Source organism: Anser cygnoides, chromosome 4, assembly GCF_040182565.1.
Source record: "Anser cygnoides isolate HZ-2024a breed goose chromosome 4, Taihu_goose_T2T_genome, whole genome shotgun sequence".
Classification (NCBI taxonomy): Eukaryota; Metazoa; Chordata; class Aves; order Anseriformes; family Anatidae; genus Anser; species Anser cygnoides.
The window spans coordinates 24,623,653-24,649,010 of NC_089876.1; the positions used below are offsets into that span (position 1 = coordinate 24,623,653).

The 25,358-nt window shown below is 44.4% G+C and overlaps 1 protein-coding gene and 1 long non-coding RNA gene across 6 annotated transcripts in view; one reads left to right on the forward strand and one right to left on the reverse strand.

Annotated features, from left to right (window-relative positions):
• RBM47 (RNA binding motif protein 47) overlaps nt 1–25,358 on the reverse strand; it is a 77,673-nt gene that overhangs the window by 8,889 nt on the left and 43,426 nt on the right. For 3 of the 5 annotated variants that reach the window (XM_048072882.2, XM_048072887.2, XM_048072884.2), the window contains one exon: nt 93–1,252. In XM_048072882.2, the coding sequence (XP_047928839.1) occupies nt 93–1,252 (1,160 nt within the window). Of the gene's footprint in view, nt 1–92; nt 1,253–12,673; nt 12,953–25,358 lie in introns of those variants that run through there. The other 2 variants (XM_013186009.3, XM_066995772.1) reach the window with 1 other exon arrangement.
• On the forward strand, nt 2,878–5,259 carry LOC136790662 (uncharacterized). The gene is made up of 3 exons (XR_010831024.1): nt 2,878–3,536; nt 4,462–4,589; nt 4,748–5,259. It is a non-coding gene; the product is annotated as an uncharacterized lncRNA (long non-coding RNA).

Sequence of the window (25,358 nt, forward strand, 5' to 3'; positions counted from 1 at the left end):
AGCACCAGCTGTCCTTTGGCTCAGGCAGACCTTGGGTCACGCCAGCCTGAGATCAAGCCTGCCCATCACTTCCCCTAATTGTGCTTACTAACCTTTCACAAAGTAATCTCTGTTGGGCCCGATCAGGGCATTGTACGGATATCCATAATACGCTAGTGTGTACGGATCACAAGAGTAAACATAATTAGGTTGCTGAGCTACTTCGGGTGTTGCTGCGCCCCCTCCTTTCGCTGCTTTCTGGTAGCGAGTGTACTGCTCCTTGTCCACCGGCTTGGCCAAGGTAACCTCCAGGCACGAGCCTTCCAGTTCCACACCATTGAGGTTGTTCATGGCGTGGATGGCATCTTCCCTGGTTGTAAAGTGCACAAAGGCGTAATCACGTATTTTTTTCACCCGCTCTACACAGCCGGGGTTAAACTGCCCAAAGACCTTTTTAATGGTGTCCTCTGTGGTCTCAATCATTAAGTTCCTCACATAGAGGATTTTAACAGTCTCCATGACATCTTCATCCACGTCGATCTCTGGTTCTGCCCAGTCAACGGCAATTTGGTGTCCCCACAGCTGGATCCTTCCCGGCATGAGCTTCCTCCTGGCCATCGCTGCCGCTCGGTGGCTCTCGTACTCCACAAAGGCGAAGCCTCTGTTCTTCATCTTGTCTGCAGCGCTCGCGTACACGATGACATCCAGCACGCCTTCCGTCACCTTGGCGATCTCCTCCAGAATCTCCTCTCTCTTCTTCATTTTGGGAATGCCTCCGATGAAGAGCCGGCAGTTGTCCACGCTGCAGCACACACCCAGCAGCCTGCCAGGGCGGATCTCGTAGTTGTTCAGCTCCCTGACGGCCCGCTTCGCCTCGTGCTTCTGCGTGTACATCACGAAGGCGTAGCCGCGGTTCTTCCCGTCAAAGTCCATCATCAGGCGCATTTCGTAGATGCGGCCGACGGACTCGAACACGGGGACGAGCTCGTCTTCGTAGACGTCGCGGGGGATTTTGCCCACAAAGACTTCGCAGCCGCGAGGAGGGTGTAGGCCCTCCCAGCCGGGAGGAGGGCCGCCGTACTTGCGTTGCCCGTTCTCCTGGATCATGCTGTATCCAGTGCGCTCCATCAGCGCCAGCAGAGCCGCCTCATTGGGCGCACCGGCTACGCCTTCGGGGACTTTCGTGGCAGCCACATTGGAGGAATCGTTGCTCATCCTTGCAGTGGAGTCCTCAGCGGTCATGATGTCAAACTCATTCAAAACCCGATAAAACCTGGACAAAGGAAGAAGCGGGACACTCGTTAGAAGGTGTTAGCTACCACCAGAATGCCACCCGTCTCTTCTGGCCTCCTGCAGTTGTTCTGCAAGCTCATTTTTTCAAACAGGGAATAAGGCTGCAGAAAAGCAGCTGAAAGAGCCACATCAAACAAATGCATGAGAAGCGCCCATTCAGTACCACCCCCTGGCTCCTCTAGGCCTTCACAGGAACAGTCAAGTGGGAAATAATAAATACACTTTAGCATCATGGGGAAACGATTCTCATTCTCTTGTGAGAAGTGCAATCTGGCAAGCTTCCGAGTAGCCTGCTGCTTGTGGTATAGTGTCTGGTGTGTTGGTCTCTTTCCTTGTTACACCAGGGCTTCAGAAAAGCTGAGGAGAATCACTCCTTTATTACGGACAGCGTTCTTGAGAGCAATCGGCCAGTACAGCCCTGCGAGCCAGCAATGGAAAGGTAAATCTCTGAAATCTCTATCTTCATTCAAACCCAGACAGAGGGCAGGAAATGCAGAAATACAGGAGGAGGTTGAAAATGCCACCTACTACGACTGCAAGGCAGTGGGATCCCTCTCTGAGCACAATTAAAAGAAGACACTGTGGGACTCAGAGTCGTTAATTTACTGACTTTTAAAGCTGGAAATGACCATCAGACCATTTAATATGAGTGATTGTGGATGACATGGACCATTACGTTTTATTATTATCGGCACATTGAGTCCTATAACATTTATTTGAGTAAATCACATCTTCTAGAAGGACATCCGGGAAATCCTTGATTTTAAGGCATCAAATTGCTGCAAACCCCAGCACTTCCCTTTATGGGTTGTTTGTTAATCATTGCCTCTGACAGGCAAGTGCATGCTGTTTCTCATGAGATTTGTCTGCCTTTTACTTCCAGTTAGCATTACATTAAACCTTTCTGAGTAAAGAGTCTTTCAATACCTCTGTTTTTACCCTGCAATGCTTAAGTGGTGTCATCAAGCCACAACTCTGTCTTCTTTTTAGTAACTTGCTGGCTGAACTCTTTAATTCCTTCACAATCAGTCATTTTCCATTCAGAACCATTTTTGTGTCTCTTTTCACAGTTCTCTAGACTTTCAGCCCTTTTTCACCCTTGCTGTACACAGGGTTGAAGACCACCCTTCTGTCTTCTCCCCACTTCTCTGTCTAACCAAGGCCATATGTGCTCGGCCATATCCCACCTACCTTTTAAGTAGATCCTACCTACTGAGTGCCACACTACCTACTGAGTGTCTCTCCTCATTGCTATTTACAACTCCATCAGCCTTTGCATCATCTCTGATTAATTAGCCATGATTTGCATTTATGACCGTTTTGTTGGTGGAACTGTCATGGGGCACTGGCTCCTGTAGGAAACTCTGCAAGCCCCCACCTCTCACAGTCTGTGTTTGTCCGTTTGTTTTCCAGTAAAGGACAAAGCTTCAGCCAGACTTATTTATTCTGTGTAGTAGTCCCAGACCCATGAAGACTCTGATATTTACCATTTATTGCAATGTTTGAACATTTTTGGCACATTGGTTACCAGGCAGGTAGGTCTCAAATGCATTTGGGATTAGGAAATCATATTCTGAGCCTTGGTCTGGGGAAGGGCCATATCTTGCTGGTGTGTTTGGGCCATAACTATTCCACACTGGTGCTTCTGGCGTGGTGCAGCCATTTTCATTTCAAAAATGGAGAGTAGAGGGGGAGGCAGAGAAGGTGGAGGGGCACTAATAGTGACGGTGATGCCCAGGCAGTATTTTTGCTTCAGAAAAGATAATTTCTTTCAGAGCCAGCTTTTTCATGGCTGTGCATCGGTTTTGATAACTTCTTGGTTTAAATTGTTGTTTATAAAACTGTTTCTCTGAGATTGAAATGTTCCCCCTTTTTAATGTGTCAGAGTCAGACGTTTCAATTTTACTTCTGGGAATTATTTGACATCACTAGAAGAAATTAAAGTGGAGAAAAACGTTTTCATTTTTCTCTTGACAATTTGTTCCTAAAGATGTTAAACTTGTTAAACAGACACTTTACTGGGGAATAATCATTACCTTTACATGGGCCAGCTGTTGGCAAGTGAATTACTTATTGTCGCAGGTTTAGGTAAGTTTAAAAATGAGTCATTACCATCAGTTTTAGGTCAGCTTACAAAATAAAAGTCTCTGTATTCTGATATCTGCAGGGCTCAGGCTCTGGGACTACAGCCTAGAAAGCTGCAGATGGTCACTGGGAGAGAAGAGAGATGGAACAAAGCCTCCCCTGCCCAACAAAACCAGCTGGTATGATTCGGTTGGGGCCACCAGTGGCTGTCCGTGAACTGGCTTGTTCTCCAACACTTTGCATTGCACCAGGTCTCCCAGCCTCACTAAGATGATTTCTAATATCAGAAGCTGTACCTGAAGCTGCTGCTCAGAGCTGATGGCCACCTTACCTGCAAACATTACCATATTGTAGTAAAAAAAAAATCATCATGAATCTAAAATGCCTTTCATCATTCTGTAATTTATTGGGAATCAAGATTCATAATCAAATGCATTTATTTTTTCTGTGCAGCTTCACAGCCCATGAAGGCCTATTTGATGTAGCTAAATATGCACTTGATAGCAGTCACTGCCGGGTGACACAATCAACAGCTTCACAAGGCTCAGATATCGCCCATTTTGATGAGAAGAAATGCAGGATGTCTGGTCTGAGAGCTCCCTCCTCCTGTTGTTACTGCCTTACTGAAGGACTGCCGGCACAGCCTAACCTGTCCACGTGGAAAGGCAATCATTCTCAAGAAAACTGTTTTCAAAATTACCTATTTCTGAAGTGTTCAACACTACCAATGCCTTCTTTCAGTCCCCAGTAACCTAGTCATGAAAACTTGCTACCATGCATCCGGAGGTGTACAAGGCCCAGGAGCTAACACTGTGAGTCCAGTGGTCTTAATAAAGTCCAGCACATCCCTGAGGTGTGATCAGTGCCAAGAGCAGAGGCAGAAGTTTTACATTAAAATGCAGTGTCTTGTGAAATATAACGGCTTGGTTTCTAGCCTCCGAAAAGGAAAGTACACCTGATCTCCATGGCAGAGATTCATAAAAGAGAGACAGGCATAAATATTAATTTCTGATCAGAAAGGTTGTACTTTGGAGATGAACAAGTTTTAAATGACTAATTATTCGGACTGAACAAGATTGACTTTTTTTTTTTTTTTTTTCTCAGAAAAAGGTAAAGTCTGCTGGATTTTTCAACACCCCATTAGATGGATGCTAACTTCTGCCGGCATATCAAGAGACCTGCAAGCCTTCTGGGTCAGCGTCTCTGCTTCAAGGCCTCTCTTTCACTTGCAGGTGAGCTCTCAGATGTACACGTTTCACTAAAACCATTCAAATTTCACTTCCTCCTGCTTATGAAACTCCATCCCTGCTGCCAATCAAGCATGTGCAAATAGTTCTTGCCCTAAACGTTAATTACCTTCTTTTTAACCTATCTTTTTTTTGCCTCACAGGTCAGACTATCAAATGGGAAACCTACTACATTGGCAGGGACTGACCTAAAGCACACTGTGAGCAGGCTGATTCACCACGGCAGACCTTTTATTAAATCAAAACACCACGCCTTGATTAACAACAATGCGGGGCTGAGAGCTGGTGTCTCGTGTGCCAGGATGAAGGTAGCTCGGGGCCTCAGCTGCAAGGCGATGCCCAAGGGCTTGCAGAAGAGCTGGCTGCTGCTGGGAGGGGAAGAAAAACGTCTCCCCTGCCCTCACGGGGAGCAAGAGCTGTCCTCTCTCTGCCATTGCTTTTTCTCTTTCCCATGGCTAAGAAGGGTTGGCTTTTGCATCTCTAGGGTGGCCTGTGCTACTGGGTTGAGGCTGAAGAAACCCAGCTGCCTTCAAAGACATGACTCTGGGTCTGCAGACACAAGGAGCAGCAAGGAGAGTAATTTCTACATCTGGGACACGGTAGGCAGGCGCAAAAAAGGGTACAGTTATGTACCGAGGAGACAGAGAAATACAAAAATTGAAATAGTTGCATGGTACAAAGTAAGGCGATCCCACCTGCTTTCTCAGAAAGCTTCATTGTTTGCTGAAGCAAAGAGGATTGCCTTAAAAAATGGCAGTCCCTATAGCATCTTATCTCTGGTCTTGTACAGTGCTCAGCATCGCCCCATGAAGTTATGCATCCACCTGCACCTCTGTTGATCCATCTATGATAAAAGAGGCTTTTGCAAACACAGGGCCACAGCTGGTGTCCTTGTGGCTGCAATCTCTTGTCAACTCCACTCTTGTTCCCTATAAAGGGTTTTACTCATGTTTCCTTTAATTCATCCCTCCAGTTTTGCATAGATTTGGTGGCATCATGTGTCCTTCTGCAGGCCAGCAGTCACACAGCATGGGTGCTGGCCCCACGGCAGGCAGCAGGAGCACCCAGGGACACCCATGGGCTCCAGACAACTTTGACATTTGCTCTGCAATCAGCCTAGGCAGTGCGTGGAGCATCCCACACAGACGTTTCCCCAGAAGCAGGCTGGGGAGAAGGAAAAAGGTACAGAGATACACATGGATGCTCGGGGGCACCTGCGCCCCACCAGCAGGCACTGCACCAGACCCCTCTCTGGGGACAGCCCTGACTTCTGTGCCAGCCGCCCTCCTGATGCCAATTTTGGGAGCTTTGGACTGTACAAATTCCCGCTGAGATTACACCACGTGCCCTCACGGAAGCACGCCAGCCTGCTTGCCTCAGGAACTGCCGCAGCTTTGCATTGCAAGCCGCAGCCCCTGCCGCTGCAGAGGGAAGGTCAGTCACCAACGTTTTAACTAAATACACTGGGTTGACGGAGTGAAATACCAGCTACTGTTTTAAATGTGACCTTCCTACTTTTTTTTGGTTGCAATAATAAGGGCAAACAGTAATCTTGCTCCTGGCCTGCAGTAGCAGCTCTAGAAGCACTGCTGCAGTTAAAGGTCTTTATTTTTTAAGTGGACTCTTTTTTAATTACCTTACCTATATAAAATACACATACCAACAACAACAGCTTACTAATAACGACTGTGTAACTTTATGATAGACATTGGGTATCCACAGAAATGCTCTTGCTGAGAACAGTTTGCCTCTTTACAGATTTACCAGCTGAACAGCAAAAGGAAATGGCCAACAATTAGAAATAACGTAGTGGCTCAAATATTGTTTCATGTGCCTGACTCCAAATTAATTTACATTTAAAGCATCAAACGCTAATCCTCAATTTGGTTTTCAACAGAGGGCAGCAGGAGTTGGATCCCAGAGCTGGGATCCCTACCTGCTGTCGCTCACAAAATGCAAACGTCTGAAGCTGAATCTCGTGCTGCGTCGTGCAAGAGGGAGTGCAGCGTTTCAGCACGGCTTTTTGGTCAGGGATCTTTTCTTCCCCTACAGGAAGGGGAGGATCACTAGGGAAAACGTCTTTGTTCAGCAGAGGGATGGATGATGGATGAGGATGGACATTTAATTAAAAAAAGAAACGCTTGAGGCCAACAGGCCATGACACCTGTCTGCAGTGTGTCAGACACACTGCTTTACCTGCAGCTGAGTGGGGTGAAAAAGTTGCCCCAGGCTAGCTTAAACGCTTTGAAAAGGTGGCTTTTCCAAGTCTGGGTCACTTAGGCAGAACTCTGGAGAAAGTGGTTCACTTGATGAGCAGCTTGCGGTGAGCAGCTTGGGAGAGTAATCTCGTGGATCAGCCCCGTGCCAGGTATTGACAAGGACACGTCTGCCGTGTGAGTTATCCTGCTGTTGGCACTGCTACAGCGCCGCGCATTCCCGTAGTTACGTGTGTGCCTGCGTTGCGGCAATCAGACATGCCCAAGTCATGCTGGGGTCACCAGGGAGGCACCTTTCGGCTCCGGTGCCGTGCGGGACCCGAGGAGATGCACATGCAGCAGCGTTTGCTGCACCGCATCACCTCCCTTGTATGCTCAGACACGAACAGGTACAGCGGCGGCTCTCTGCCCAGGAGAAGTGCTGCACTCACGGCAGAGAGAGAAAACAAGGGAAGAAAACTGGCTGAACAGAGGTTTACAGAGCTTTGGAGGTCTCTGCAGAGACAGAGGAGCCAGGGAGGCGACAGAAGTGACTGACACCTCTGAGCCAAGTCAGAAGGTCTTGTCAGCATCTCTCTTCTAGAGATTGGCATGGGGAGAAGTAAGGCCAGGGAGGATTAGGGTACAGTAGCAAAGTCCAACACCAGAAAATAGTAGAGACTTTGTGATTATATGAGGAATGGTTCTGCTGGAAGAGAAGAGATGCTTAATATGTTTTGAGGACATCCTCTGGACTGAGCTTTTCCTTCACACACATGAAGTTTTCCAGGACAGTTGGATTTTCTGACCTACTAAATCCTTAGACTAGCTGCTGACTTTCCCACTTCTGCTAGTGGTGACACCAGGGATCCTGATCTGGTTCTTATCAGGAGGGGTCTAGCCACTGATTTCAGTGGAAGAGTTTGTATTTCAAGCTTAAACTCTGTATTCCGGCCAGTATGTGTTTTCCTGTCATGGAGCGGGTTAATCTTCTGGGAGTGAGAAGCCATTTTCAGCATGGAGCTACAGGAGAGCAGGGGTCCATGCACTATTCTCAGTTGTTTAAATTTGTCCTAAGTGGCCCAAGCATGTGAGCAGTGTTTGGTTTCATTTAAAACATGCTAAAAGCTGTTGGCTTCATTTTATTTATTTATGTATTTATTTGTTTATTTATTTATTTATTTTGTGGCCAGTCATGTTTCTTATTGGAACATCCAAAAAGGAACACAATTAAAAGAAATAAAAAATTAAGGGTGATATTTCCAAGAATACTCAGCATCTAGCACTACTCCCCCTGATGTCATTTGTAGGACTCTAATGGCTTCTATAGGGTTATATTTAAGATACTGATGAGCACTGCTGAAAACCCTGCCTTAAAAGTCTTGCAGGGACTGTTTATAACCCCCAGGCACCAACCAAAGGCAATGTATTTGGTTAAAAATGATAGCAAAGTTATTGTAAGTCTGTTATTTAATTTCTTGCTCCTTAAGTGGAAAACACCTGAAATTATTCTCTAAGCTAACATGCTGGAATTTCCCAGATTAAAACTTCAATGTTAGTGAGAGAGTTGAACACTGAATTTGTAGAGTCAACAATTGGCTACAACTTCAGAGTAGGATTTGAAGGTTAAACTTCTTGTTTCCATCACCATCATTAAGAACAGTAACTATGACAGACCTTATTCTCTTAGTCATATTATACCACTTTCTGTGGTCATATTAATCTTATGTCACAGAAATTTTATACACAATAAACAAATGGAACTGAAATTATGATTCCCCTACAAAATAAGCTTGTATTGTGCCAGATTCTTGTCTATTTGGTTACCAACTCTTTGTGCATCCTTCTAAGGCATATTTAATTTGGAGAGCGATCCTGCAAAGGCTGTCAGAGGTTCCACTTGCATTACCTATCAGAACTATCTAAGCCCAACTGTGAACATTCACAGGATGAAGGCCCCTCAACCATCTGACCTCCTGGCCTAAAAACTGCAAAAGTAGTATTCAAGCAGAAGAATCTAAGTTTTAATAATGATAACCCAAATAATAAAATGAGAAAAATTTCCTGAGCCTGGGATGTGCTTAATGCCATTGCTTTTCTATGATCTCAAGCACAAAGTCTGTTCATATATATATAGATTTTCCAAGGCAAGAATGAAGCAATGCTGATGAAAAAAAAAAAAGTTACTAATATGCCAGAGCACCACCAATATCTACAGCTTCTTACCAAAACAGTTTTTATTTTCCCTGTTTCTGCAATATGCATTCTGGCAATGAAGCACATGTTCCCTGAGTGATCTACTGCTGTGCAAAGTCAACCCTCTCAGTTTAAGCCACTTCTGAAGAAAGTTTGGGTGAGTGAAACCCAGTCTCCTCCTGTATTGTATAATACACTTTGCTGCAAGTCATTCAGAACTTTGTCCCAACAAGTTGTGTAACCTGTGTGTTGTATAGTTTGCCCCAGCTCTGTCTTTCAGCCAGTCCAACTCTAAACAATTATACAACTCTCAGATATTTCAATAGGACCGGTTGCTGGCTAAGCCTGAAGTTACTATCCTGCAAGATATTGAAGCCACATGTTGAGGAAAGCTGAGAAGATGAGAGATGGGTTGTGTAATGACTATTATCAGCTTTCCGAATCAGGAAACACAACCCTTCCCTTCACCCCAGATTCCCATATTTCAATTTAGTCCACAAAGCCTATTATTACTACTGTCAAACAGGAATATACGTGACTTATATATACGTGACTTATAAATAAAGTGCAGCATAATCACTTCATATATAACAAGTGTTTCCTATAGTAGATGAGCTAGACTTGATGGGAAACTTTTTGCCGAGTCTGTTTACCATGAAAGCAATTAACCAGCGTTCTCTGCAGAGATTCTGGTACAGGTAAGTGTGTCCTCCTCGCCAACTGTCTGCTTTGAAAGGAAGAAGTGTTTCACCTTGTGTGGACTATGAACTTGTGAGATTTTGCTGTCAGAAAGACAGTAAAAGGGATCTTTGACAGCTGAAAAGCAAAAACAAAAGTAGAACCACCTGTTAATTGTTGTACAGGACAGATACATTTGCCTATTCCACTTGTCTCTAAGGAGAAAAAAACCTATATATATCTGTCTATCTGTCTATAAAAGAGAGTGATCCAAGTCATTCACTCACTTCAAATGTCTGTGTAATGCTTTCCTGAACTCTGAGGTGTAGGGATAGGTATGTGCATAGTTGTTATTTTTTTTGGTTACTAAAATGTAGAACACTGTCTGTCTCTGTCTGCCTGTCTGTCTATCTACCTACGCTAGCATCACTGCAACATGTTCCACTCTACAATGCAAGCGAGGACACCTAAAAAGTTTTGTAAACTGCAGTTCCATTTTCAGCTTTTCTGATTTGCTTTTTTTTTCATCCAGCTCTTGCAGAGATCCCAGAATGAAACACAGCACACACGGCTTGTTCATACAAAGTCTACTCGCTTAGTTGATTTTATAACAATTAAATAGCTTAAGACTTTTCAGTTCGCACTAATCTTTTGTGCTATTTTTATTGCTGTGTTCTCACAGTTTTGTGTTTACCACGTGAATGCCGCAACAACAAGAGGGGGGCCCAGCCTGCCACTCGGATTTCAGCAGTGATTTAAAGGAAGGCTGAAAGTGGCCCAACTTGTTCCCTTCCCCTCCGGTCACAGAAATGAAAATCAGCATGGAGCAAACCACAGAGCTGGATGTGAACGTTCGCCACCAAAAGTACATTAAACTCAAAGCATTTGGCTTAGTCAGTGACTGCCATGTTTTTTTTTTTTCTCTTTGTGCACTGACATTTGACCCCTTTTATAATATGCACCTTGCACCACTGAAACCTAGTTAGTTATTTATTAAACCCAGGTACCAATGGCTGGCTTGTACATATCACGCTTTTAACTGCCTGGCGTTGCCCGTGTGCAGAGGAGAGGGGGATGAAAGGCAATCGTCTTTGCTGTGAAATTCTGTCATATCGGCAGAATGGAGCTGCAAAGTGCAGCAATTTGTACCTGACCTCTGATCTAAGAAGTTTGTGCAAACCTTTGAACCTTGGGTTGAAATTGAGAAACAAGGTTTACAAGTACAAGGAGGAGATTTCCAGTACTCGTTACCCGTGCCCAGGGTTAATATTATAAATTAAAAAAAAATGTTTAACCAAGGCAGGGACTCTCTCAGGAGGCACCCTTGCTATTCTGAGTTAATTCAAAACAATTTAAATCTACTGAAATTATACCTCTGTTGCAAATACCCATGGTTTGGAAAAGAAATTGCCATGCATTTCAGAAAAAGAATGGGATTTGAGACACGTCATTTGAAATTCACCTTCTGCTGACCTTAACTGTATGGTTTTTTGTTTGTTTGTTTTGTTCTTTTTTTTTTTTTTCAAATTAAAGGCTGAAGAACGAAGACAAAAATCATCTGTTTCATTATCGATTCTTCAGCAAAGATTGTAACTGGAATACAAAATTGAATAGAAATGATTAAACAGACTAGCAAAATGCCTCCTCCTTCGTTAACTTTACATATTTTTATCCAACATGTTATCTAATCTCAGTTGTACAGTACAGAGCTAATGAGAAACCCATGGAAAAATAATCAAACCAACAACATTGCAACAAACTTTTGGTAGACTTGTCTGGATGAGCAAAAAGGACAAGTTCAGCAGGCCTGTTAGATTAACAGGGTTAGCTTAATTTAATTAAAAATCTCTCTCAACTCTTTCAGACACCTGGCAAGGTCTTAGGATCAACATCATCAGCCAACACCAACATCATCAGCCAACACCAACATGGGTCACCGTAGATTGTGCTAAGTGTAAAGGCCTTTGGAGTTCAACTGCAAGTATATGACTGGAAAAGATGCAAGGCAGGACAGTAAAGTTTTCCTGTGACATCCCTTGCACACTCTGAGTGCCAGCTCACCCATGGCAGGCTTGGGTGTGCAAAGTGTGGTGGAGCAATTTGCACCATGGCTGGTCCTCATGTGAATGAACGATTTTGCCATTGGTTTAAGCTGGAGCACACCTGAACCTTACTGTTTCCGTTTCTTTAAAAAAAAATAGAGTCAAGTGCTTTTTTTTCCAGGTTTAAGTTCAAACTCTGCTGTTGTTATCAGCAGTGACGCCAATAAAGCAATAAATGAGCAAATAAATAAATAAGGATGAACAGATTAACGTCACGTGTCCTATGTCACAGACCAGCCTTAAAAGTTTCACATGCTACTTCGGTAGAATGTGAATAGAATAATATCAGAACCTTGTTCTTCTAAAATGTTATCAGCACACAGAATGAGTTACATAAATTCACATGTATTAATAATACTTGCATACATATTCTGCTTGTTCAAACTTCTTAGCCACCTTCAATTTATCTGCCCCAAATTCTCTACTTAAGGCTGATAACCCACTTCTAAAGCTCCATTTTGGTGTCAATCTCTCGAATAAGTACAGAACAAAATAACAGTCAGCACAAAAGGACGACGGCAGAGACAATCCCATTGAAAACAAAGCATATGACAGCTGTAAATGGCTATCTTTCACTTCAGTAATTTAAATTAATAGAAAGGACCTCTCCGGAACCTGATTTGATTTGTTTTCTTCTGTCTGACATATCATTATTTTAGTTTTTACGGTTCTGACATTTGCTGTGTGAGTTGCCATGTAGATTCTGGTAGTTATTCATAAACTAAGCTCACAGCTCCAGCTCAGGAGTTGCTTCCTTCTCATACAACCCTTTAAGCCTGTCCAAAGGAGGGAAAAACCCCACTCCGATACCTTGCCGCTGACACACATTTGGTCCCAACAACCTGCTGAAGGAAAACCGTGCAGAAAGCCCTTATGGAGCAAGCAGCATTTCCCTTACCGCCCCGGTCCCGCGATCCAACCGCGACGAGTTAGGAGGGCTCGTGCCTTCGCCGGAGCAGCCTTCCTTCCTAATCGCACGAGCTGCGCGACCTGGTTATAGAGTTTGTGCATTGCTTTATTGGTCAGCCGGCGCTAGCCATGTAAATTCCTTGGGAGTCATTTGTTAAGGGCTCTCAGGCCGAGGCCGAGTGGGTGGGACAGAAGGGAAAGGGGATGTGAGCGCTGCCAGACGCCGAGAGCTCTCAACGGTGGCTTGAAAATTAATGGGAAACCGTCTGAAACGAATGGATTTCGGGAGGGCTGGGCCAAACCTTAAGGGAAGAATAGGCAAAAGAAACTTCGACATCGTCGCGGGTGGGGTGAGGGTTGGGGGGGACATTTGAACAGAAAGATTTCATTCAAAATTCAAAACTTGCAGAAAAGGGAGTGAAACATGTACAAACAACTCCTTCCTAGCACAAGGCGTTGTGCAAATAGCTTGAGTTACTCACAACAGATAAGATAAGAGAAGGGCATATTTTGCTTGACGGCACAAAGTTTTCAGCAAAATCTTTTTCTTCATATGTGTCTGGAAAAATTATTTTAAGGCTGTGCCGGGCCCATTTATGCTTGAAGAGAAATGGCCTGCGGCTCCTGGAGCGAGAAGCTCGTGCTCAATGCCTGGCGCACGCTGTTTTGGCCGCAAACACGGAACTCAAATGTGTTTGCTTGGAAGAAAAAAGCCTGGTGCAGAAGCAAAGGCAAAGGGGTGGTAAAACATGATTCATGACAGCAGAAATGGTCTGTACATAACAACGGGACATTAGGCCCCAGAAGCACTTAGGCAAAGCAAACAACACACCTTCTCGAGCGGTCAAGAGGAGGAACCAAACCAAAACACGCTCGGGATGATGGATTCGCCAGTCTGGCAAGCAGCAAGCATAACCGGCCGGCAGGAGCAGAGGGAGCGGGGCATGCCTTGGGAGCCGACCAAATCCGGGGAAAGGGCGGCCTGCAGCGAAGGCAAACAGCAGGAGCACAGCGCCGGCAGCTCACGGCCCCACTCAGCTTGGCTCTAGGAAGGGCCTCCACCTGGGCCGTGCCATTTCCTGTTCCTTTCCTGTCTCTTTTTTGCCCAAGTAAAGCTTGGTCCAAAGCTCCAGCCAAGAAGCACACAGCCAGCAAACTCAGGACATCCCTGCACGGAAGAAGTGTCTTACTCTCAACGACAGTCTGTGAGGGATGGATTCTGTGGAGAAAGTGCTGTCAGCTTGTATCAGAAGGTTCTTGGTAACGATTTGTTCTTGTCCTCAGAGTGGCTTAATGTGGGCATGCAAACTTGGAGATGCCCTTATACTACAGATTCAGACACTGGTCAACAGAGGAAAGGAATAGGGGATTCAAAGGGTATAGAGAGAACAGCTCAAAAATTAGAAGTCTCCAAGCTGGAGAGAGAAATTCGGAGGATGGCAAGGACTGGAAAAAGAAACATCATTGTGGTGGCTGCCAGGAGTGAACAGAAAGAGTATCTGCTCTACTCACACTACAAATCCAAATGGTGATTGCGTGCAGTCTGCTCCAACTTTTTAGACTTGTTTATCCACAACACCGTGGCCACGGTGTGTTAGGCACTGCACAAACACACCTGCAGCCCGGATCCTGGACCCAGTACTGCTGCAGCCCAAACCTAGTTCATGTCTTTTATCCTCAGAATTCCTCTCTGCAAACGTTAACTTGTTAGTTGTGAGAAGGCTGCAGAGAAGCAGGCGCTGCTCTCCAGGCAGGGGAGCCACAGCATGGAAATACAGCGGTTTGCCCAAGACTGTAGAAAGAACCAGTCTCAAATCTGGGGTTAAAAATCTAGGAGATTCTGCCAAAACCAGGTCCATCCTTCAATCTCACTTGTCTATATAGGGAAGGGAGTATAAATGGTATTTAGTTGGTATAAGCTCACAAAACTCCCACCAATCAGATTAATTAATATTTTAAATCAGTATCCATCTCCTGACTTTGCATTTTTTCTGTTGGAAAACAAGCTAATCTTAACCTTGCTTGTAAGCATTATAACATGAATCCTATCAGCTCACCTATCATGCACATATTTGAATGCACGGGGAAGAGTAGTCTGGTGTGAGTGGAATGAGAAAGCACTGCTGCTAGCAAGCCGATGAGCTTGTGTGCAGTGTACTCATTTTTAGAAGGCTCTTCAACATACCATGTGGATCAGGAACACGTAGGGAGGCGGATCAAACTCTTGGCTTTCATTTTGTACTTTCACTTTTAGCCCCAGTTTGTTGTTTGTCTCCAAGATATGCCCCATTAACGTTTACAATAATGAACATCAGCAGATCAAGTTGTTGCATGGTGTTCTGAAGTGTTAGCATTCCCAATGGCAGAAATCGAAAATACATTATTTTGTCTTGCAGGCTGTGTTTTTAGAGGGAACTTAGAAAGTTGGGCAGAATTCTGGAAGTTTTCCTATGTGTGTCTCCCAGCTTTCCCTGTCATTAGGCACCTACTTCCCTTTGGCTTCTCGCACAGTGCGTTTCATAGTGATTATACAACTTTTCATATGCCTCTTTGTAAGGACGCCAGCGTCATCCTAAAGAACAAGTCTTATGAGGAGCAGCTGGGATTTAGCTTGGAGAAAAGAAGGCTCGCGGAGGCCTTACTGTACTTTACTCAGAGCACCCCTGAGCTGCAGTAAGAATAGAAACACATCTTCTCTCCTGAGGCACAGCTTGACTGCAATCATGAGGAGTCACCCTTCACTACAATACTACCATAGATATGTAATTATTTCCTCTTTTTGATGATTGATAGCTAAGCAGGGGTCAAATCCCAAGAGATGTTTATGGGAACAGTGCAGAGATCTGGTCCCGTCCATGCTTGTTTCCCATAGATCTTCCATTTCCTCTTGTTCTTGCTTGTAGTGGGATTACATGTGAAAGGCCTTTCCTAAACAATTGTTCTGTTGAATACAGTGAGAGAAAAGGCTGGATATTTGAAGAAAAGGTGAGATGCACTGGAATGTACTAATGGGTATCAGATAGGAACCTGCTCCCTGGTGCAGAAAAGGCTGTCAAGGAGATTGTAAGCTTCCTCTCACCTGCCTCTTCTAGGAACAGACGCATGCTCTTGCTTCTGCTAATTAGGTGGGCTCCACACAATGAAAAACTCTAATAAAGCATTGTTAGTGCTTTCTGGGATTTTTCCAAAGATCAAACCCAAATGCTTTCAGAGATCCAGAGGTTGATCACAGGTGTATCATTTAGCTGGGGAGGGTCATTATCTGGATAAGAGCTAGTGTTTTTGATGAGCATGCTAGGAAATGGGCTGTCAGGAGGTATTCAGGTTGGCAGCATGGCATCCTGTGGTGGTGCAGACGTGAGAAAATGAAAGGAGAAGGGAGCAATGGGTTGGCTTTTATGGTCACATTTGGTCTTCAAAGACTACTGAGAGATTGTGCTAGAATAAGAAGGGAATGTGCCAGCTAAAATATTTCACCAAAAGGACACATAAATTTATGATTGACCTGCAAGGTCTCTGATCTCAAAAGTGTTTAGAGTTTATCAGTATATTTGCATATAAACCCCACCTCAGCCACTATACAGACACAAAAATTAGGTTCTCATAATGTTAACATTGATAACTTTTTTTTTCCTTTTTCTTTTTTCATTTTCTTTCTTTTACTTCTCTTTTTAACAAAAGCTTTTTGTGTTTGGTGAAACAGGTTCTCGCATGTTTGTAGAACCATTTTATTGCCTATTTGAATGTTTAAAGAGGCAACATCACTTTATTTAAATGAATAACATGCTGTTTTACACCTGTTCTTATAAAATGTGAGTTAATACAGCACAGTTCTCAATTTCCTGACTTAAAGCTGGTGCAGACCAAAATTTGCTAAGACTGTTCAGAGAAAGTACAGCCCCTTGTTTTGTGTACCAAAACTCTTTTTCTCTCTCTCCCTCTCTTTTTTTTTTCTTTTTTTTTTCTCTATGGACGGATAGTATGCAACATGTAATTATGCATCTCAAAACAGCTTTTACCATATGGTCTCAAGAGGTTTTCAGAGGTGTTCAGGCACCCAGGCTAGCACTCAAAGACAACAATTTTCCAGGTTCTCTACGGCTGAAGCTGTCTCAGTGTGTAAGCCACGTCAGTGCTCTGGCCCTTATCTTGCCACATCACGGAGGATTCCCAGAAAACGCCCTCGCAAAGGCAGACTCCCCTCCTGCCCTGCCAGCCCCAGCCACCTCCCATGCCCCTACCTGCAGAGGACAACGTCACAGCCCTGGAGGTGGAGTTCCACCAGGGGGAAAACTGGCTCTGATTTTAACCGGGAGCTTTTCCAGATCAAACCTGCAGTCCTGGAGGTGCTCCTAAACGCAACGTCATCCCACACGAGCCTGCCAGGTTCACGGAGAGCAGCAGTCCTGCATCCTGCTGCTGCTGGGACAAGGTGCTGCGTGGGCACTGAGAGCTGGGGCTGGAGGTAGGGTCCTTCCGGGGACCTGCTGACCAGAGTCCTGCGGAGCTATGCAGGTGGCCAAGGACACGGTGGGCTTTCGCCTTTTGTGTTTTAATCCCAGGCTTCTCTGGTTCATGGGCAGCCAGAGTTGCCCTGACAACCTTAACCGTCGCCATACAAAGTTTGTGTTTCATTTTAGCAAACCCTTTGCTGCCCTGCAGTCAAAGTCAGCGCAGAGGATCTCCCTGGAGGGGAAGCTCAGTTTCCCCATGCAATTTTTTTTGCTTTCATTTCAGCCTGAAAGCAGGCTTTAGGTTCCAAAATTGAAGAAGATGGATACTGAATAAAACCATTGAGTGTGATGGGTTTTAATTAGGACATTAAAAAAAAAAAAAGAAAAAAAAAAAGAAGGAAACCAGCAAAACCCAAAGAATTTTTATATAGCCACAACAGCCACAACCATTACATTTCTGTAGGATGTTTGCTTTCCAGTAAATAAATACAGGTTGGGTTCTGGACAGACATATCTACAAGGGAGATTAATCTGATGATTGCTTTTTGGTCTCTTGGTAAATAAAACATTCAAAGGGGAGAAGATTTACCTTTCCCTAGCCCAATATGGCTGTTTGAGACCAATGTCTCGCACCACTTTTTCACAAACATTGTGAACTGCCTATTTGAGGTCCCACTCCATGCTCCCCACAGCCACCCCTGTGGGCCCTTGGTTTATGCTGCCCCGAACGTTTATGTGGCCACACCACACACACGCTGGTGAGACCAGTCCTTTTGGCACCAGTGCTGGCTTGAAGCATTTGTCAGATTACTAGCACAGTGCAAATTAAGGGGAAAATAAAGGAAGGTTTTCTTCAAAAGCCTGCTGAATCGGTTTTACAGCACGGCTCCTGCTCTGGAGAAGCTGATGAGATTTCACAGGAGGTAGACAAGGGCCTTTCTGCAGTACCAAGGAGCTCACTGAACCATCCAGTGAGATCACTGGGGAGAACAGCAAACTGCTACCCTTAGTAAGTTGCAGCTAGTGAATTTTAGTGCCGCAGGTCTCAAGAGGCTGAAGGTACTGGAGGACTTGAGGACGGAGGCACAGAGCAGTGGTGTTTGCTCCACAGTCACTGCAAGCCCATGGGATGGAGGGGCAGCTGGTGACCACATTCTGTGGTAGTGGGGGTGTCCAGCCAGCACAAGCCAACCATGTGCCAGCCAGCTTGGGTGTCTGAGAGGTTCCCAGCACATAACATTCTCGCTCTTTCCCTCTGAGACCTTTTTGCATCACAGGGTTTTGTGGCGCATGTTCACAAGAGGGAGGATAAAGACCTCAGAACTCATACTGGCAGCAGGATGAAGGGAGGCTTCCAGACCCCAGGTACAAAAATGAGTGTGGTTAGCAGATATAGGCACCATTTCCTCTCTTTCAGCAGTTGCTTTCCCCTATACAGCTCACAGTGGATCATAAGAATATTTAGAGAGAGAGCTTTTTCTCCAGCTAACAGGTGTTGTCTCTGGTTAGGGCATACTCTTATCTATTTCAGTTCTCAAAGTCTTATTGAAAATAAGACATTACACACCACTTGGAAATCATTTATAAAAAGAGGTATTCAGATAAGGAGACTGACAGCTTCCTTTAGGAAGACAAATTTATTTTTCTGTCTTCCAGTAACATGAAGGAAAAATTTTGATGAGAGAAGGAGAGTGAACAAGCTGCAGGGGCGTATACTGCATCCATTAATTCCTGCCTCTTGAATTGTGTTTTGTTACACGTTCACAACTGACATGCCAGAGAATGCTGATTCATTGTCAGGATTACAAAATGTGGCTTTTTATGGATTAGACAATGTCTCTGCTACCATCCGTAGTGAAGGCATCATTACTGAAGAAGTCTAAGTGTTAAGCAGATGAGCTTTACACTATGGTTAACGCTGCCAGGATATCTGGGACTGGACTTCTTATGGTAAAAAGCTGATGTGACAAGGTCCTGTTTAAAACTAGTTTAGGGTTAAGGGATAATGACAGGCCCAGACACCTGTCCTCTGACATTAGGGTGGTGGGGAAGCTGAGAGGAGCATCCAGAGCCAGAATCACGGTCCCCCCTCCTGGCACCTTGGCACGGTGCACTTTGTCCCCGTGGCCGAGTGCAAATTTGCTCACGCCTTCAGGAGGTCCTGCCTTGCCTCACCTCACCCCATCGCCCAGGCTCCTCCTGTCCGCGGGTGGCCTCCTGCCTGCTCCTTCTCTAGGAGTATGGCCACGAGCCTCCTTCAGCAGAGCTTTTGTCTCAGTGGCCGGAGTTACATCAGAAACACTGTTCCCAAGTTCATTCTGGTTTTAAGCACTGCAAACAAAAGTACTCTGCTGCCAAAATAAGATGTGCTTCCTCAGCGGAGGAAACAGGAGGGGCCCGATACCCCTCTGTCAGCATTTACTCCACCAAACCTGTTATATGCAGTCCTAGAGCCACCTCCATACAGAGCTCTTTTCATGGTGCAGAAAAACAAGTGTAACTCCTGGTATGAACTTTGCAACCCTGTGGTGAAACCACCCACCGTAACCAAACACACTCAAATAGTAAAAGGGCACTTTCACCTCCGTGGCTGCACCTGAGATGGGGCCCACCGCCGGCACGGGGCTTTCGGGCAGTGGTGGTGCCTCTGACGGCCAGAGCCGCCCCAGGTCACCTTGCCGGGTAGAGCTGCCCTAATTAAACTTGAAAACGCTCAAGGACAGTGTTAACGGGCAAGCAGTAACAAAACCCCACGATACGGTGATTTTTTTATGGGACCACGCTTCTGCTATAAAACACTTTGCTCTCAAAGAAAGACCCGAGAGCGTTGTTGACATAACTTTCCTCTACAGATATTTGACAAGATAAAACAGGCAAAGTGTCTGTGGTTTCAAGGCCAATAACAGCTGAAATGTTTAAGAATGAGAAGAATGGTCTGAAAGGTGTAATTATTAAATCCATTAGTTAAATCACTCCTTCCCTTCATTGCTTAAGAAAATGTTTCTACTATGACCTAGGATCTGCCACTCTCTTGCCACTCACAAAACATAAGCTGGAGGTATGTCTAATCCAGGACACACCAAATCCCCACATGTCCTATCTCTTGTGGACAGTCTGTATTTTTAAGAGGACATTTCCAAACTAGCAATAACCAAACCCTTGAGGTTAGACTCAGAAGCTACATGAGAAGGTCCTTAGACAGGAAGCATCCTTTCCTTTGGCTAAAGGAGGGGGTAGAGGCACAAAATGGACTCTACATCTGCCCCCTCAGATCTGCCCTGTTTGATGTCTCGTTTCTTTTCCTCTGCAGGGCAGGTGCCGGTAGGCCCTGACCCATTCCCACATCTCTCCTGCAGCACACCAAGCTCTCCTGAGCCTCTACCCAGCCTCCTGGGGCACTGCGTATAGAGCTGGCTTTGGGACCAAGCAATTACTAACATCGTTTAATTGCCCGTGTTCTCCTTGGCAGTGTTTTAGGCCCAGCCAACCTGCACTGTCGTGGGCACAGACTCAAAAAGCATGGGCTAGGGACTGCCCAGGGTAGGTGTTGTGGTCAAACCTACCTTGTTTTTTGGGGAAGAAGAAGACTTCAGATAAAATACTGTGTGCTGTGCTGACCTTGGGTTCAGGGAAGAGACCCTGGCATGCTTTAATCATTAGTAGAGGTGTAACCAATGGGAATTACTGTCCTCAGTTGATGGGCATAAATAATGTTCACCACGCATCTGAGACCTTAGCTGTTTGCAAGGAAGTATTTACAATTAAACAGGAAATTGCAGTTAACCAGGTGACAAATGACCACAATACCAGTGAGATACTCCCTTTTCTTGGGAAAAAAAAAAAAAGGCTAAGTTCTTCTCAGGAATAAAAATATCAGTGATTCTTTACCCTTCACCCCTCTCACAAACATGCAAGGTAATTTTTTACAGAAATGCATTTAATTGGTGAAAATACACATAGGTGCATTTTAAAGGCAAACGTTACCAAATATCCAGAGAAAGAGATGCTACAGAGCAGCAACGATGGTTTAATTCTGATCTTTCTACGGGTGCGTGCTATCTTCAGAGCACCACTGGAGGTAAGCAGAGACCTGCATTTGAAGATGCTTCCCTTCCTGCTTTGTTACTGGAGATTATTCCTAAAGAAAAAGGAAGGCATTTTTGTGCAGACTGTCCCAGTCCTACTCAGTCAGATTCAATAACATGACTTAGCACAGAATTTGTGAGTGTGGCAACATTGTCTAGCACACAGATTAATGTAGCAGCAAGCAGGTTGTCACCCATGTGCCACCTATCCAAATACTTAGACTTCCATGTCACGCCTGAGGTCTGAACACTTTTCATATATATTAAAATAAATAAATAAATAAAGCTATTTTCTATCTGTAGAAGAAATTATGTGCTTAGTTGAGGAGTGAATGTGAAAAGCTGGTTGAATTTTTGTTGGTGGAAATTTTGTTAATCTGAATTAAACAATTCACTCAGAATCATAGAATCACAGAATCATTTAGGTTGGAAAAGACCTCTAAGATCATCAAGTACAACTGTTAACCTAGCACTGACAAGACTACCACTAAACCATGTCCCCAAGCACCACATCTAGGCATGCTTTGACATGAATGTTACATCAAGGATTTAATTTTAATTTAATTTAATTTCTTATATGTTTCATGGTATGAAACTGGTGACATGTACAAGGCAGTGCATTCCAGAAAATACAGATAAAGTGATCAGGTGGTAAAGTGCCTTTGTTTTGATCATTGACCTTTTTAAATTCAAGCAAAATCTTATCCAGAGGATGTGCCACAAGACCAATGAAGAGAAGTAAGGTTATACTGAGGCAAGTGACTTCTTTTGTGTCATTATAATGGAAATTCTTTGGAAATTCTCAGTTCTTTTGGGAACAATTATCGTTAAAAACGAAACCTAAGTGGATTAAAATTGCCTTGCATGTAATTTCCTAAGTACATTGATGATGCCAACAAAGGAAAAGTCATTTCCTTATGCAATCATTGAGGTACGTCATTTCAGACAGGAAAAAAAATGTACAATTTTGTATTCACACATTTACTTCTGAAAAGACCACTTTATACATATGAAAAGGCTACTCTGGTCTGCTATTGAAATCCTTAGAAGATTAAACATAATATTCAAAGAGCAATTGTTGAGCACGGTATGATGGTTGCTATGTAAGACATGGACCACTTGCGACCTGGAGCAAGGAGAGAGTTAATGCTCCTACCTGTGTGAGGAAGAGGAGGACAGATGTTGGCTGGGGAGACACTCGGGGCTTGGACACGGCCCCTGAGAGCCACCACAGGTGCTGGCTGGTGTGTGCTCCGACTCAGCGTGTGCCCACTTCACGGGAAGAGGCTAGCCTCTCCCACTGCAGGGGCAAGCCTGACAACATATTGGCTCTGTATGTGATTCATTTCCCTGTGCTTCAACAACAGCATAACTGCACTGCCTCCCCAGTGGAGCGGGAGGGTTGTAAATTTTAGACTAGTGAAGGAAATTATCCATTGTGGATCTTACTGCTACCACATACAACCAAGGGCAGGAGCCTCCAAACGACTGTCAGTTTCTGACAAAGATATTCAGTTGTACTCAGAGCATGGTCAGCTTCAAGAAAGAAAGAAAGAAACCTTCATGTCTAAGGCATAAGGCCGTCTGGTGGGGTCTTCTTAGGTCAACCATGGTGGGGTCTTCTTAGGTCACAGAAACAACAGAAATCATGCTTTGAAATGCTCTTCTAGTGAAATTATCAGGGGAACCTAAATCATTGCAAACCCTAAATGACAACCTGAACTGATTAAGGGGCACTTTACAAAAGGTCCCTCCCTGGGTACACTGTGATCATGTTTCACCAAGAGCAACCAGCTTCTCTCCTACCCCAGCTGGCCAAAGGTCAGCATGTTGAAGTGAGCAAAGTCCAGCAGTAATTCATGGTGAAATGTCTAAAGCCACTCCAGCTTACCATAGGCAGTCCAGAAGTAGAGCTTCTGTGAAACTCAAAGTTCACAGACGTAAACTGCTTTAGACATTTAAGTTTGGAAGGGGAGGGAATGCATTTCTGCACAGTATTTGTCGCTGTGACAGAGCAAATAGGTAATGAATACACCTCGTTGTCCTTGCCTAGGAGTTGATTTCCCTGTGTGCATACGATTACCAGGTCCTGCACACTTTTCCTGTTTGTGACGAACAGTCGGGTGCTCTCAGCCTGGTTTCCTAAAAACAGCCCCGGTGTATGAAACCGTGCCATGGTGGCCAGCCCCATTCTACTCATTCATAACTTCTGAACCTGCTGGCCAGCTTCAGGAAAACCAGGGCTGAATGAGAGAAACGGAATTTGTATCTGCCTGAGGGAGAAGTGGTTATGGCCAGGCTTTTCCCTGCCCCGAGAAGCAGCGTCTGGCAGGGCTGAATGACCTGTGGCTGAGTGCACGTGTGCCCCGAACAGCCCCCAAACCTGCTCAGCCCAAAAGGAAGGGGGTGCCGAAGGGAGCAAGGGAGAAATACAAAGGGTGGGAGGATGGGAGGAGCTGGGGACAGAGGTTGGAGCTGGAATTGCTCTGCATTCCTATGGTGGCACTGCAGAGAACCAGACTTACCAAGTTCTGTTACTCATAGATCATCCGGTTATAATGATGTTAAATCCTCCAGTCTGTGTCTGTCAAATTCACACTGAGATAAGTAGGAGCTAAGCATGATCAAGGGCCTTTGAAAACTCTGTAAGTGCCTAGGTATTGGCCTCAGGAGGTCTGACTTTAAATACCCCTATCTTAAAATGACAACATATCAATAAAACAAAAGTTCAGTCTTTCAGACACAAACTTTAATTGTTACGTTCCTCAACTAGCAGAAACCTTAACAACAAAATTATGCAAAAAAAAAAAAAGGAAACAGTTACATTCTAACCCTGCGTAAAAATCAGATTTCCAAGGCTATGCTACATTTTCATTTTGTTAAGCACACAACTTATTTTTAAATCAACATAGACTCTAAAAAGGGTCCTTCTTCCTCCAAAACCACTAAATTTTAGCTTTATTAAGTATACTACAGATATGAATGCAAAGTTACTGGGTTGTCACAGATGTAATAAAAACATCTAATGGTGTGGCTTACAGCAGAGAGATAAAATATTGGATTATTGCACTCATGAAGGAGGAAGATGTGTTTGGAAAACCCTGCCTGCTGCTTTTGCTTTCTTCAGTTCACTAGCGGAATTATTGGCTACAGAGAGAGCTCCTTTCCTTCTTTCCCTCCTTTCCTAGAAAGAGGATAATGCACATAAAGAACATAATGGTTGAAGGAGAAATTGGTGGTTTTTTTTTTTTTTTATCTTTTCTCACCTTTCAGTTGCTCTTTATAACTGTGGTTAATTTTGAGGCAATAATTGCAAAGGAGACATATTCAGAAAGAACTGACCTAATAAAACAAGCTACAAACACCTAAGACAGGTAGAAATCTAAAGAGTTAAAATGTCCTTTAATAAGGGTGTATAAGGGAACAATCCCACTAGTTGTCTACCTGGTGGTTTGGAAACCCCTGAAAGCCAATGTACAGCACACTATTGTGTGCTTATTTCTGCAAAGGGAAAAGTCAGATTATTTATTAGCCCATTATTGGGCTTTGTTTCTGACGTTCTTACTCTCAAAAGCAGCAAAAGCCCCAAAACAATGTATTGTTTAATACCAAACAATGTTCTTGTTTTTCATCAGGACAGGGAAGGCAACAGTTGCTCAACTTTACAGCCAGAATGAATATAACAATAAATTTAGACTGGGCTTATCAAAGAGAATAAGGAACTGCAAGAAAGCAGGGAAAATCTGTAATAGCAGCAGGGAGAACCTATCTACCTGTCAAGAGAGTCCCTAAATGCCTGTCAAGCTGGGAGTGCAATGTTTTACTACCCCTGGTGTGAGTTCTTAGCTTGGAAAGAGGAACCGACAGCTGGAGATAAGGTTGGAGAAAGATGAATATATTGTATTTAGGTGGCAGAGCTGCATGCAAGGGCCCCAGGTGCTGTAGCCAGGACAAAGACTGCTGCTGGGGGCCTCACATCTCAGGTTGGTTCTGTCCTGGCTGCTTTGGAGCATTTCTCTTGGTTTGGCCCAGAAATGACAGCCTCGACGTGAACGTTTAATTGCAATTGTGATTCCTTCTGAACACTTTTGTTCCTAATCATGCGTGCTTTCCACCGAAACTGTGTTTTGTTTTT